The following is a 15,407-nucleotide window of genomic DNA, read 5'->3' as shown; positions in this document are numbered from 1 at the left end:
CAAATCATCTCAGGGGCAGATGTTCCCAACTTCAGCCTCTCCCTGGACAATGTAGCTGATGAGTGAAAAGACCACTGGGGTGAGAACTGGGAGATCTGGCTTCAGGGTTTGTGATGTTGAGTTCGTTGCTGGACTCCCAGTGTCTCCTTTGCTTTATCTGTTCCATGAAGGCACCACAGGTGGAGATTAAACACGCACATAGAAGATGCTTAACCCGGCATTCAAGACCTTCTGTGAACGAGGCCCATCGTCCTTGCAGTCTGGTGCTTAGACCACCAGAGTTCACAGTAGTAGTTGCAGCACTAAGACTGTCCACAGCAGTGTCCTGTGTCACAGATGTAGCTCTGATTGTTGATACCCACACGGGCTTCCTTGTCCTGCAGGGGTTCAGCCCTGGCTGACAGGGATGGACAGCGCCTAGAGGAGCAGAAGTGCCGTGCCACCCCGGAACCTACTCCTCCCCATCCCCCTCCTGCTCCTGCTCCTCTCCTCCACCACGGAGCCTTCACCTCTCTCCTCTTCCCCCTCCTCCTCCTCCTCCCTCTCCTTCTCCCTCTTCTTCCTTCTTCATTTCTTCTCCTGTTTCACTCTCCTTTCCTGCTTCTGGCTCTTGCAATGTCTTTTAATGTTAAAAATAATATAATACAGATGCATGTGTATAGACACATACCAAATTCCTTAAATCGTTTGGTGTATATTTATTAATGATGTGATGGGATATAAAATAAGGTTTTTCTCATTTGATTTCTCTCTCTCTCTCTTTTTTTTTTTTTTTTTTAAGATTTATTTGTTTATTTGAGAGTCAGAGTTAGAGAGTTAGACAAAGAGAGAGGTCTTCATCCACCGGTTCACTTTCAATGGCCTCAACGGCCAGAGTTGGGCTGATCTGCAGCTGGGAGCCCGAAACTTCTTCAGGTCTCCCACATGGGTGCTGGGACCCAAGCACTTGGGTCATCTTCTAATGCTTTCCCAGGCCATCAGCAAAGAGCTGGAGCAGAAGTGGAACTGCCAGGATTTGAACTGGTGCCCACCCCTGATTTCCCTCCTTAATTGCAGTGAGATGGAAGGCTGTGCCACAGTGTTTATTACTGGGGCCTTACTTGAAATCTTGCAGTTGTACTGCATGTTAACTTGCCTTATTGAATGTACTGTGTTACTGCTTAATTATTGGGTGATTTTAGAAGTAAAAAGTACTCAAACACCCTAATCCAAAACAACCTCTTAATTTTTAGATTTATTTAACGCTAACCAGTATGGATTTAAGACAGTTGAATTATGTTTTGCTTTATAGGATCTACAACTTGAAGAGTTAAAGCAGCAAGTTTCTACCTTAAAATGTCAAAATGAACAGCTACAGACAGCAGTCACACAGCAAGTATCTCAGATTCAACAACACAAGGATCAGTATAATCTTCTTAAAGTACAGCTAGGTAAGAGTCGTGTTCAGGTCATTCTGTCTTCAAGAGCCGGACAAGTCAAATTGTTTTTTTGGGCTAGTCTTTGTCTAACCTTTACCACCTGTGCAAACTGTAAATCCAAACAACATTGTAGTCACGATGGGTCTGTGGAGTTTGAAGCCCAAGCTCTTTGCTGCCTATTTGGTTATCTGACCCCTTGATTCCTACCCTGGCTGCACATTGACATCTCCTGAGATGCCTTTTTAAGATACCAATGCTGAGATCCCACTGGAGTTTCTGACTAGTCTGGGATTGGATTCAGGCCCCAGTAATTACTACTGGCTCCCGTTGTAATTCTAATGGATAGCCCATTGAGAATGAGCCAGTCTTTCCATTTTCTTGTCTGCAAAAGGGAGCTGAGCAGAGTAGCTGTGTCACCTGAGAATTTAATAGTATATGTAAAATTCTAGTTCAATATTCAGATGCTTGTAAATAGTATCATCCCATAGTGCTTATGTTTGGAAGGCTAGCTACTTAAAAGTATAAAACTTATTTATGTGGAGTGACTAAAATTTTCAGGGAAAAAACTCTTCCTCTATTTGTGACAATAATTTGTTAATTATTTTAGTCCATGTAGAAAGCTATGAAGAATTTTTTTTTTTTTTTTTTTTTTTTAGATTTATTTATGGGCCAGCAATATGGCATAATGGATTAAGGTACAACGTGCAATGCCAGTATCCCATATGGACACAGGTTCAAGTCCCAGCTTCTCCACTTGTAATCCAGCTCCTTGCTAATGCATCTGAAAAAGCAGCAGAAGATGGCCAAAGTGCCTGAGCCTCTGGGAGAACTGGATGGAGTTTCTGGCTCTTGCCTTCAGCCTGGCCCAGCCCTGACCATTGTGCACCAACAGTTCACTCCCCAAATGCCCACAATGACGAGGGCTCGACCAGGCCAAAGCCAGGAGCCAGAAGCTCAACTTGGGTGCTTGAACCATTATCTGATGCTTTCCAGGCACTTTAGCTGAGATCTGTATTGGAAGCAGAAGAACAGGCATTCAAACCTGCACTCTGATAAGAGATGTGGGTGTCTCAAGTGGTGGCTTAACCCACTGTACAACACCACCCACTCCTCTGAAGATTTTTTAAAGGAATTTTATTATCTTTTATTTGTATTAATTTATTTGTATAATTGAAACTAGTATAATTCTTTTTTTTTTTAAGATTTATTTATGTATTTGAGAGGTAGAGTTAAAGACAGTGAGAGGGAGAGACAGGTCTTCCTTCCATTGGTTCACTCCACAAATGGCCGCGATGGCTGGAGCTGTGCTGATCCAAAGCCAGGAGCCAGGAGCTTCTTCGGGTCTCCAATGTGGGTACTGGGACACAAGCCCTTGGGCCATTTTCTGTTGCTTTCATAGGCTATTAGCAAAGAAGCTGGATGGGAAGTAGAGAACCCAGAACTCAAACCGGTCCCCATATGTGATGCCAGTGCCACAGGCAGAGGCTTAACCTACTATGCCACAGCACCAGCCCCAAAACTAATATAAATCTTAATCACAGATCTCAGCAAACTGTGCAGCTTAGTAAAGACAAACCTTTTCCTCCCAGAAACCCTGAAAATATCTTCAGTTCACTGTTTTTATCAATACTTTCTTCATCTAGGATGAAATACAATTGCAAAAGTGCCACCAGTATAACTGAATGAAGAAAATTGTATTTGAATGTTACATTTATATTAAATTCCCATCTTCTAGTTCCAAAAATGAAAACTTGAGTTTCCTGCTGCCTTTTCAAATTTTGTGCTTCTCCAATAGGAAAAGAAAATCAGCATCACGGTTCTCAGAGTGATGGAGCTCAGATGAATGGCATTCAGCCAGAAGAAATTGGTAGATTGCGAGAAGAGATAGAGGAATTAAAAAGTAAGCAGGAACTTTTACAGAGCCAACTAGCTGAAAAGGACTCTTTGATTGAGAATTTGGTAAGTGAATGTCTTAAAGTTGTAAATAAGAGGACAAAAGTAATTCTCATTCTCCTGCTTATTTGTTTTGCTGAATCCCTTAAGCCAGAGACCCATACACTTGAGGATCCCTTATCTGCATTGCTTGGGGCCAGAAGTGTTAGAAATTTTTATTTGAGGGGGGTGGGTTTTTGGAATATTTGCATAGATATAATGAGCTAGATATCTTGGAGATGAGACCAGCATCTATCCACAAAATTCATATTTCTGTATACACTTGTGCATATAACCCGAAGGTCATTTTATATAGTATTTTATTGCTTCTACACTTTGACCACCCTACACGTGAGGTCAGATGTGACATTTTTCATGTGTGGCATCATATCAGCACTAAAGTTGTAGACTTTGTGGAGCATATCAGATTAGCAATGTTCAACCTGCATTAAGATTTTAGATTTCATTGTTATGAGACTTAAATGAAATGTTCTTGAGTACATGGAAATCACTCAATTTGTGGCTTCTTTTGTACCCTTTCTCCATATGACCTCAGATGAGTGCTTAGATTTAATGATTGATTTGGTATAAGTATAAATTTATTAGATAAGGGAAAGTTATGTACTCTGTTGAGTTTTTGTTTTTGGTATAAACATTAAAATAATGTGGACTTTTTTGGAAAGTATCTGTATAAGCTACAGCTTATATGTGTATAGTTCTGTTTCGGTTTTTTTCCTGTCTCTTTAGACCCAATTTATGTCATAGTTTATTTCTACGCTATTTGTAGAAATCTTCCCAAACATCTCCTGGCAGAAATGAACAGTCTTCAGCAACAGCTTCAGCTGGGGATTCGGAAAAGGTTGCAGAATTAAAAGAGGTAAGTTTCCAGCTTTTTCCAAGTTCTGCTTTGTCTTGTTTTGATTATAATAGAGTAATAGACAACTGAGTCATCAGATCTAAGCAAAATTTCATGGTTAAGACAGCCATTTGAAAGTCCTAAGCTGTTTTTAAGTGTGTAGTAATGATATTTTGCCTTATATTGTATTTTTATTTTTCAACAATATTTTCAATATTTCAATGAGATCTCAGTATCCATCCAGATTATTTGGAGATTATATGGGACTATATCTAAAATCTTACCTCCAATTTTCATATACTATTGACTAAGATAATTACTTGTCTAAATTTATTGGATATTTAAATAAATCTCTCCTGAAGATTGCTGAATTTTAGATAAGAAAAGGGATAAACAGGAGGTAAATAAGCTTTTTCTGCTGTGGAAATTTAAACTAGCTGGAAAAGTTAATAAAGCTTTTCTTCTACTTGGTTAATTTATAAAATTGATAAGTTCCTATTAAACTAGTGCAGATTTCTCTCTCTCTAATGAGAAAATTAATTGTATTTATTCCAGAAAAGAGAGAAAGGAATTGCTTGCATGAGGAATTAAATGGTGTAGTAATTGGAGGAAAAACCTAGAAAAGAATCCTATCGCTCATTAATGTGTTTTCCCTAAACAGATTGTTGAATCTTTAGAACAGATTTTCTTTCCTTCTTTTCTTCTCTCCTTCCTCTCATGTGCTTAAAGGAATGCATGCTTCCTTTAAAAAAAAAAAAAAAAAGGAAAGAAAGAAAGAAAGAAATGAAAAGAAAAGAAAAGAAAATCCAAGCAGTACTGGCATAGGTGGTGAGCACCTGGGGCTGCCTGCCTTCTGCCTCCGCTCATCAGCTGGCCCTAGCCTGCTGCCGTGGCTGTTCTGAGACAGCAGTGACTGTGCGTTGTCTTTGATGAATCTGTTCTTCAGAGCAGATTCTAAAGTCAGACCTTTTTTTTTTTGACAGGCACAGTGGACAGTGAGAGAGAGAGACAGAGAGAAAGGTCTTCCTTTTGCCGTTGGTTCACCCTCCAATGGCCGCCGCGGCCAGCGCGCTGTGGCTGGCGCACCGCGCTGATCCGAAGCCAGGAGCCAGATGCTTCTCCTGGTCTCCCATGGGGTGCAGGGCCCAAGCACTTGGGACATCCTCCACTGCACTCCCGGGCCACAGCAGAGAGCTGGCCTGGAAGAGGGGCAACCAGGACAGAATCCGGCGCCCCGACCGGGACTAGAACCCGGGGTGCCGGCACCGCTAGGTGGAGGATTAGCCTAGTGAGCCGCGGCGCCAGCCTAAAGTCACTTTTTAAAAATCTATTGTCATTAGGACTTTCTCATCCCCAGTTTTTGCACCTAATGTTTTGTTTGTGTGGTGAAAACTAATAATACTCTTGGTTTTATTAACTCTACACTGAAGCAGTATTAATATGAAAGGGAATTAAGTTATTAATATGTAGTCTTTTTGTAAATTTTTTAAAAATATTTATTTCTTTATTTGAAAGTCAGAATTACACAGAGAAAGGAGAGGTCTTCCATCTGCTGGTTCACTTCCCCAGATGACCGCAACAGCTGGAGCTATGCTGATCCGGAGGCAGGAGCCAGGAGCTTCTTCCGGGTCTCCCATTCTGGTGCAGGGGCCCAAGGACTTGGGTTGTCTTCTACTGTTTTCCCTTAGCAGAGAGCTGGATCAGAAATAGAGTAGCCGGGACTAGAACTGGCGCCCATATTGGGTGTTGGCACTGCAGGCAGCGGCTTTACCCACTCCGCCCCAAATCCGGCCACCATGATAAAAAATTTTAAAGAGAACAAAACAGGGGGCCAGCGTTGTGGTGTAGCAGGTGAAGCCGCTGCCTGCAACGTCGGCATCCCATGAGAGTGCTAGTTTGAGTCTCAGCTGCTCCAGTTCCAATCCAGCTCCCTGCTAATGGACCTGGGAAAACAACAGAGGATGTTCCAAGTAGTTGGGTGACTGCCATCCACATAGGAGACCCGGATAAAGCTCCTGGCCCCTGACTTTCGCCTGGCCCAGCCGTAGTCATTGAAGCCATTTGGGGAGTGAACCAGCGGATGGAAGAGCTCTCCCGCTCCCTCTCCTTCTCCCTCTCCCTCTAACTCTCCCTTTCAAATAAATAATGTTTTAAAAAAAAGAGAACAAAAATAAATTTTGAAAGACAGCTGCCATTCACTGATTAATTCCCCAAAAATGCCTTTAGCAGTGGAAGTTGGTTGGACCAAGCCAAAGCCAGGTGCTGAGAACTCCATCCGGGTCTCCCATGTCGGTGTCAGGGCTCAACTATAAGAGCCATTGCATCATCTGCTGCCTGCAAGGGTGTCCTTAGCAGGAAGCTGGAATCTGGAGTACAGCCACGACTGGAATGCGGGCACTCAGAAATGGGATGGAGACGTCCCAACTGACAGCTTAACTGCTAGCCCAAGCACCCACCAGGAAGAGAACTTCTGAACGCTAGTGTGTCACGACTTACTCATTGTCTCCAAACACTGCCCCATGTCCTGGGGAGTGGGAGGAATCACCCTTGGTTGAGAGCCACCCTTGGCTTCTTTTTCTGTACTTTCGGGTGAAGAGGAGAGGGCTAGAGGGCTGGATAGATCAGCATTAATTCCCCGTTTTACTGTGGTATTACTGCTTTCATCTGTGATGCGCCCCACCCCACCCCACCCCCAGTCTGGAGGTGCCCTGTTTTGCACTTCCAGGTACAAGCCTGTAGGCTTCCGCCAGGAGAGGAGCAACAGTTGCCTGATGCAGGAGATTGGGACAGGGTTCTAATGGCTGTTTCTTACACACACTTACAGCCAACCCTGCAGTTTTGAACCCCATTTTACCTAATCTTCCAGAAGTAGCTAATGGTGCTAGTTCGCAAACCCTTTAGTGTTCTGCAGGCTTTCTCAGTGATCAACCTAGGTTTCAGCTTCCCCAGGAGCGCTTAGTCAGCTACCTCTGTGATTTGCTCCCTGACACTCCTGCTGTTCCCTCATACTTTTTGTCTTTGCGGATGGGTCCTCTCCCCGCTCCTTTTCTTTGCTTCCTTCCCCCCTCCCTCCATTTATGATTTTTGAAAAATATTTATTTACTTATTTGAAAGTCAAAGTTACACAGAGTAGGGGAAGATAAAGAGATCTTCCATCTAATGGTTCACCCCCTAGATAGCTAGAACGGCTAGGGCTGGTCCAATCCAAAGTCAAGAGCCTAGAATTCCATCTGGGTCTCCCACATGGATGCAGGGGCCCAAACACTTGAGCCATCTTCGACTGCTTTCCCAGGGGCATTAGCGGGGAGCAGGATCAGAAGTGGAGCTGCTGGGACACACCACTGGCACCCACATGGGATGCTGGTGTTGCAGACTTAACTTGCCACCAGCTGCTTATGATTTTGTCTAATGAGATCTCAGGAAAGAGCAGAAATAAATGAATGTTAAATTTGCCATCTTGAACTAATCTTTAGTCAGATTTTCAAAGGTGAAGTTGTGATATTAGAAGGCAGGGTAAAGAAAGGAAATAGTTGTTAAAATTTTTTTTCTGGGATGAATGTTTGGTGCAGCATATCAGAGTGCTAACTCTAATCCTGGCTACTCCACTTCCCATCCAGCTTCCTGTTAGTGCACACCTTGGGAGGCAGCAGATGATGGCCCAAGTATTTGATTCCCTGCCACCCAAATGAGAGGCCCGAATTGAGTTCCAGACTCTTGGTTTCAGCCTGTCCCTGTCCGAGCTGTTGAGGATATTTGAAGAGTGAACCAGAGATGGAAAAATCTGTGTCTTCTGCCTTTCAAATAAAATGAAAATTCATAAATTAAAGATTTTTAAATGAAATGTGTTCAGTACATAGACATTTCCTTGATTAATTAATGCTGTTTATGCTATGCTTAACTGTTTTTGGCTCTTAGGAACTGGCAACATTAAAATCTCAATTAAATTCACAATCTGTGGAGATCACCAAACTACAAACAGAAAAACAGGAGCTGTTACAAAAAACAGAAGCATTTGTGAGTTGATTCTTTTTTTTTTTTTTTTCCTGTTGGAAAAGTAGTAAACAGAAGGTTGATGTGTTATTTTTCAGCCACAGTGAAAATGAAGCAAATTCGTCACACAGCACCTTCTTTCGAGAGTGCTCGCTCTCCAGAGTGCTAGTTACACAGGCTTCTTGGACGGGTGGCAGCCATCTTACAGACTCAGCAGGAAAGCTTACTTGGTGGCTTAATGGCTCTTCTAGATGGGGCTGTCTCCAGTCCCTGCCCCTTCATTCCACGCTGGCAGCGTTTCTGCTGGTGAATGATCAGAATCCTCGCTAGCTTTGCATGACATCGGTGGGAGTCGCACAGCCTCCTCTTAGCTCTGACTTCTGCTGAGATGGTTGATTGAATCCGTGCGTCACAATCACGTCGTTTTATAAATGATAGCCCAGCCAGCCGTGTCCTTGTTGTTTTCTCCAAACAGGCTTTCTCATTTTTTACAGTATGAATAGGCTTAGACTCTTCCAAGTCTTCAAGTTCTGATTCCTTCAGTTATCTCTCTCTTCACATTTTATTCTAAGCTTCAGGAAGACACCAGGCTGTACTCCAACACTTGGCTTAGAAATCGCCTCAGCTAAATATCCATGCTGTCACTTGTAAGTTCTACTGTCCACAAAGTACTAGCACACAGTTCCGCCCAGATCTCTGACACTTTGTTAGAACAGCCTTCCCTCCAACTTGCAGTACTGCGTTCCTTGTTTCCATCTGCGACTTCACCAAAAGCGCCTTCAGTGTTCGTGTTTCTACCAGCATTTCATGTTCCCTCTGTTCATAATGACTTACGTGTCAGCACAGAAGCATTCAGTACAATTCTTTTTTCTTTCTGAGCCTTCAGCAGAATCACCTTTAATGTCTAACTTGCTTTTTTTAATAAACATGTTGTAGTTAGACATTAGTATTATTTCTTTGTTTATTCATTTGAGAGATAGCTCAAGGCAGAGAGAACAAGATTTACTCCCCAGATGTTCGAAGTAGCCATGAAGCCAGGAGCATTGAACTCAGTCCAGGTCTCCCATGTGGGTGGGGGGAACCCAACTACTTGAGCCATCACTGCTGTCTCCCTGGGTCTTCATTCGCAGGGAGTTAGAATCAGGAGCTAAAGCCGGGTATCAGCCCCAGTCACTCCAGACTGCGATACTGGCATCCCATGGGGTGCTGGTTCATGTCCCTGTTGCTCCACTTCTCATCCAGCCAATGGCCTGAGAAAAGCAGTGGAAGATGATCCAAATGTTTAGGCCCCTGCACCCATTATGGGAGACCCAGAAGAATCTCCTGGCTCCTGGCTTCAGCCTGCTTCAGTCCTGGTCATTGCAGTCCTCCAAGGAGTAAACCAGCGGTTGCAAGATCTCTCTGTCTCCCTCTCTCTGTGTTACTCTGACTTTCAAATAAATAAATAAATCTTGGAAAAAAAAATAATCCTAACCACTCCAGTGTGAGACATGGGTGTCTTAACCAGTGGCTACCTGCCAGGCCAGGTGTGCTCTGCTGATGTCCATATTCCCAGCAGTGGTCTCCTCAAAGTGTTCGGGCCTCGTCTACCATGCACCTTAGAGCTCTGCCAGCAGCCGCGCTACCCAGTGCCAGGGCCACGTCCTCATTTGTAGATACTTGCTGTGTGAGCATCATACATCTTGATATTTTGTAGGAAAAAAGTAAGGGAAGACTAAAAAACTGCGATTTAAGAGTACTTCTGTAGCACTTAACAAAATACACTTTGGGAATTCACGTTGATTGTAACTTTGAAGAAACAGGTTTTTTTCCAATGTCTCCTTTAGGCAAAATCAGTTCCTGTGCAAGGAGAGGGAGAAACTCCTGCTGCTGCTAACAGTACTGACGTGGAAGGAAGACTGTCGGCGTTATTACAGGAGACTAAAGAACTAAAGGTTGGTTTCTGGTGGAACTTGTGTTGCATATAATATGAAAATGGGCCGGCGCCGCGGCTCACTAGGCTAATCCTCCGCCTAGCGGCGCCGGCACACCGGGTTTTAGTCCCAGTCGGGGCGCCGGATTCTGTCCCGGTTGCCCCTCTTCCAGGCCAGCCCTCAGCTGTGGCCAGGGAGTGCAGTGGAGGATGGCCCAGGTGCTTGGGCCCTGCACCCCATGGGAGACCAGGAAAAGCACCTGGCTCCTGGCTCCTGCCATCGGATCAGCGCGGTGCGCCGGCCGCAGCGCGCCGGCCGCGGCGGCCATTGGAGGCTGAACCAACGGCAAAAGGAAGACCTTTCTCTCTGTCTCTCTCTCTCACTGTCCACTCTGCCTGTCAAAAAAAAAATAAAAAAAAAAAAATAAAAATATGAAAATGGGAATTTTTTAAATTCAATCTCTAAAACCCTTAGATTTATGAAGAAAGCTAGTGAGATACAATTTTATCTCAGTATTGCCTTTCCTATTTTGATGATTAAAGATTGCACAAAAAACTTTAATGCCATTTCTTTTTTTTTTTTTTTTTTTAAGATTTATTTATTTATTTGAAAGGCAGAGTTACAGAGAGGTAGAGAGAGAGAGGTATTCCATCCTCTGGTTCACTCCACAGATGACTACACACACTCCACAGATGACTACAGAGGCACACCGATCCAAAGCCAGGAGCCAGGAGCTTCTACCTGGTCTCCTGCGCAGGTGCAGGGGCCCAAGGATTTGGTCCATCTTCCACTGCTTTCCCAGGCCATAGTAGAGAGCTGGATTGGAAGTGGAACAGCTGGGACTCAAACCGGCACCCATATAGGATGCCCGCCCTGCAGGTGGCCTCTTAATGTTGTTTCAAGTAATGGTGCTAGGTATTTGAAATAGGAGTATATATGCATGTGCAATGGAAATGCAATTCCAATTATAATAAAACAAAAAGTACAAATTTGGCTAGTATACAGGCCACATGTAGGCTAAGGAACACAGGTACAATAGATCCTATTGTTGATAGGGACATCAGAATAAATAATATGAAGAAAGGAATGAAGTAGCATTAATAAAAATGACAGGGTGCCAAGGCATTTGGCTTGGTTGTTATACTCCAGCCTAACAACCTGTTGATGTCCCGTATCAAAGTGCCCAGCTGTGTTCAGTACCTGACTCTGGCTACTGACTGCAGCCTCCTGCTACTGCAGATTGTGAGAGGCAGTGGTCGTGGCTCAAGTAACTGGATTCCTGGTTGCATTCACTGTCCCAGCTTTGGCTTGGCCCAGCCATGGCCTTTGCAGGCATTTGGAGAGTGATTCAATGGATAAGAGTGCTTGAACTCATATTCTTTCTGTCTGTCTGTCTCTCTCTCTGTCTCTCTCTCTCTTTGAATAATTTTTTAAAAAAATTTTAAAGGCATAAAAAATGGAAAAAATGATACTGTGTAATTGTGCTTCTTGGATTACAGAAGATCATTTTTTTTCTATTTGAGATTTATTTATTTTATTTGAAAGGCAGAAAGAGGCCGGCGCCGCGGCTCACTAGGCTAATCCTCCACCTAGCAGTGCTGGCACACCGGGTTCTAGTCCCGGTCGGGGCGCCGGATTCTGTCCCGGTTGCCCCTCTTCCAGGCCAGCTCTCTGCTGTGGCCAGGGAAGTGCAGTGGAGGATGGCCCAAGTACTTGGGCCCTGCACCCCATGGGAGACCAGGAGAAGTACCTGGCTCCTGCCATCAGATCGGCGCGGTGCGCTGGTTGCAGCGCGCCGGCCGCGGCAGCCATTGGAGGGTGAACCAACGGCAAAGGAAGACCTTTCTCTCTGTCTCTGTCTCTCACTGTCCACTCCTGCCTGTCAAAAAAAAAAAAAAAAAGAAGAAGAAAAAAAGAAAAGAAAGGCAGAAAGAGACAGAGAGACCTTTCATTGCTGGGTTACTCCTCAAATGCCGACAACAACCAGGGCTAGGCCAGGCCATAGCCAGCAGCCAGAAACTCCATCCCACACGGGTGAAAGGGGCCCAGGCCCTTGACCACCATCCACTGCCTTCCAGCTGCAGCAGCAGGACGCTGGATTGGAAGGGCAGAGTAGTCAGGAATCTTGGCCCTCTGGTACAGCAAGTGGGCTTAACCCACTGTGCCACAGTACCCACTCCAAATTATTGTATTTTTATACAGTGGATTTTCTTTGAAATTGTTATTCTTTCCCATTTACTTGTGTGTATGAAGTTAGAATAATTTTTAGCTGAGTTTTGAGTTCTAATTCTTTTTTCTTTCAAATTTTTTATATTTATTTATTGAGAAACAGGGAGGAAGAGATACATATAAACAGATGGAGCTTCCGAGTACTAGTTCATTTCCCAAATGGTCACAACAGCTGAGATTAGGCTGATTTGAAACCAGGAGCCAAAAACTCAATCTGAGTGTCCTACATAGGTGGCAGGAACCCAGCCACTTTAGCCATCACTACTGCCTCCCAGGGTATTGAACCAGGCTACTCTGAAATGAGGTGCTAACTGATATCTTAGCCATCAGGCCAGTGCCCACCCCTTAAGTTCTAATTCTGGTGTCAGCCAGCCTTCTGCCATATGTTTTGTGTCTCCATTTATTTTGTTGTTGTTTTTTGAGAAACCACACATGAAAACAGAAAGTGCTCCCATCCACTGATTCAGTCTCCAGGTGTCCCATAGCAACCAGGCTGGGCCACATCTGGGAGCCAGGAACTCAACCTGTGTTCCCCACATGTGTGGCAGGGACCCAATCCCCAAGCCATCACCTGCATTGGCAGGTAACTGGAATCAGGAGCCAGAGCTAGGAATTGAACCCAGGCAATCCAATATGGAACCCAGGTGTCAACCACTAGGTCAGATGCTAGCTCTTCTTAGGACTTTTTGAGGAATGGTGAAATACTGCTATATGTTAAACTGCTTTTCAAATAACCATCCTTGATGAGTAGTGAAACAAATTCTTGTGTTACTAGATATGTGTGTGTCATGTCTGATATTTGATATTCCCACCTTTTTTTTTCCTAGAATGAAATTAAAGCTTTGTCTGAGGAAAGAACTGCTATTAAAGAGCAGTTGGATTCGTCTAACAGCACCATCGCCATTTTACAAAACGAGAAAGACAAACTAGAGTTGGAAATCACTGACTCCAAAAAAGAACAAGACGATCTCTTGGTGCTGCTGGCTGATCAAGATCAGAAAATACTGTCTTTGAAGAATAAACTCAAGGATCTTGGTCATCCAGTAAGATTGGAATGTTGATGTGTATTATGTGTTATGTTATTTTATAATGCCTGCTGTAGAACGTTAGTGCCGCAGGGAGAAGTGGTGCCTGTATTACAGACACGGTTACATGGGTTCATGAAGTGGTGTCTGTCCTCTGTCTTGCTTCCACTGTGTTCAGTGAATTGACCCAAGACACAGATTAGGTTCAGTGTCCAGCACTTGTAGACTGTCTTTTGGATCCTAAACCTGGAAAGTGAATTGATTTGATTGTCCCTGTGATGACAGGACTGTTACCACCCAAGTGTGCCAATGTCTTTGGCCATATTCGGTCCGGATTTGTGCAGAGGGTGGGTAGCCATCTGTCAGCAAAGTTAACCAGTAGATCTCATTTATGTTAAAAACGACAGGGAGACTTGTGCATGAAATCAGGTGGCTTATATTCTGTAATTATTAGAATACGGAATTTATCAACAGTGTGTATTGTTACCTAATGAATGTGAAGTAAACACATCTTAATGTTAAACTTGTATTTTTCCCTTAGGTTGAAGAAGAGGATGAACTTGAATCTGGAGACCAGGAAGATGAGGATGATGAAACGGAAGATGGTGGCAAGGACCAGGATCAGGGCTACCTTTAAAATCCCTAGGGATGGTAGGGATCATATTGTAACTCAGAAGGTAGAATCCTGAGACAGTGCTTTGGTTTGCCTCCACAAGAAAATAAAGGTTTAGAAACCAAGTGGAAAACACTCACTAATAAGGCTATTGATGTATTTTTTAAAGGTTGCCACCCATGTTGAAAACCCTAAAACTCTTAGCTTTATGCAGAACACACATCTTATATTTAAATTCATCTGAACTATCCCAAAATATAATTTGCATAGAATTTCAGACACCAAAAATATACCATTTGAAGGCATGTGGTGGCAGTGCTATTTGCCTTAGTTCATTGGATGTTTTCTTTTCAGAACCTATGACTATGTACTAACACATTTTGATTTAATATATATTGAATGGGAATCATTTCTAAATGCAACCTTTGAGTTCTTAGCTGATGATGGTTTCCTTTTAAAGAAATGCTTTTACATAAAGGCAGGTTAGCATGGGCTGGGGGTAATGCAGATCCCCGCCGTCCGTCGGAGCAGGGGAGGCCAGTGCAGCACAGGGGTTCTTCCAGCCGGCGGCGTCCTGTAGCCGGTGAGGAAACGGAAGGGTGCTGACACAGCGGCATAGCGATGTGAAGGGTGCTTCCGAGAAGCTCTGGCGACAGTGTGTTAACACGTTTGGTTTCTTTTTATTTTAAGCTAAACATCAAAAGCAAAATTACAAGTTAACAGCTCACACAGCTCAGATTTAGCACTGTTACTTGATTATCATCAAACATATTATGTTCCTAGTTTTAAAAAGACCCAAACTATGATTTATATAATTTATTGGCATTTGTGCTGAATAGGTTTAAGTCAGATAATAGATTTTTAAAAAGCAAATGAAGCAGTGTGTCAAAATTTAATGTTTTCGTAATAAAAATAGATAATATGTTCACTTAATCCCTGGTCATGGTTCCCTTTTTTTAGATTTTGAAAGAAGTATTTGATTGCTAATGGACGGTGAGGCAAGTGGGAATAGTGAGGGGAATTCTCTTACCCTGAATACTTTATTGTAACTTGTCACATGGCATCTCACCATTAGAACTGGTGCTTGAGGGAGCTTGTGGAGCCACTGTGGAAATGCAGGAGGTTGGAGAGGGCTTGGGTGTTTCTAAATTCAGAGTTGGTGTTCTTAGCAATACTTTGCTAAAATGCGTTTACGTCAAGGCAGGGCAGCCTGGGCTGTGGGGGTTAATGCGTAAAATCTGCCTCTTGGGTCCAGGAGTAGTTTGAGCAGTCCACTGTGAGGCCGAGGCTTTTGCAAGAGGAGTGGTGTTCACACCTGAGAGAGGCAGGTGGCCGCCTGTGACAGCATCTGTGAGTACTGCACCGAGTCCGCTGCCGCTGCCATCCTGAGACAGTGTTTGCCGTCAGAGAACTACGTGACTGGCACTGGAC

At 43.7% G+C, this 15,407-nt stretch overlaps 1 protein-coding gene across 2 annotated transcripts in view; it reads left to right on the top strand.

Annotated features, from left to right (window-relative positions):
- The window catches only part of USO1 (USO1 vesicle transport factor), a 90,163-nt gene extending 75,254 nt beyond the window's left edge, over positions 1-14,909 (top strand). For both annotated transcript variants that reach the window (XM_051819677.3, XM_051819678.3), the window contains 7 exons: positions 1,292-1,430; positions 3,214-3,377; positions 4,138-4,227; positions 8,122-8,220; positions 10,023-10,130; positions 13,166-13,381; positions 13,905-14,909. In XM_051819677.3, coding sequence (XP_051675637.1) covers positions 1,292-1,430; positions 3,214-3,377; positions 4,138-4,227; positions 8,122-8,220; positions 10,023-10,130; positions 13,166-13,381; positions 13,905-14,000 — 912 coding nt within the window. In that variant the 3' untranslated portion in view covers positions 14,001-14,909. The remainder of the gene's footprint in view (positions 1-1,291; positions 1,431-3,213; positions 3,378-4,137; positions 4,228-8,121; positions 8,221-10,022; positions 10,131-13,165; positions 13,382-13,904) is intronic.
- Positions 14,910-15,407: the final 498 nt, after the last annotated feature.

The sequence above is a fragment of the Oryctolagus cuniculus genome, chromosome 8 (genome assembly GCF_051225735.1).
Source record: "Oryctolagus cuniculus isolate XC-2025 breed Fujian yellow rabbit chromosome 8, ASM5122573v1, whole genome shotgun sequence".
Taxonomy (NCBI): domain Eukaryota; kingdom Metazoa; phylum Chordata; class Mammalia; order Lagomorpha; family Leporidae; genus Oryctolagus; species Oryctolagus cuniculus.
The sequence above is the reverse complement of the archived record's forward strand: the minus strand, read 5'-3'. Positions and strand labels throughout refer to the sequence as shown.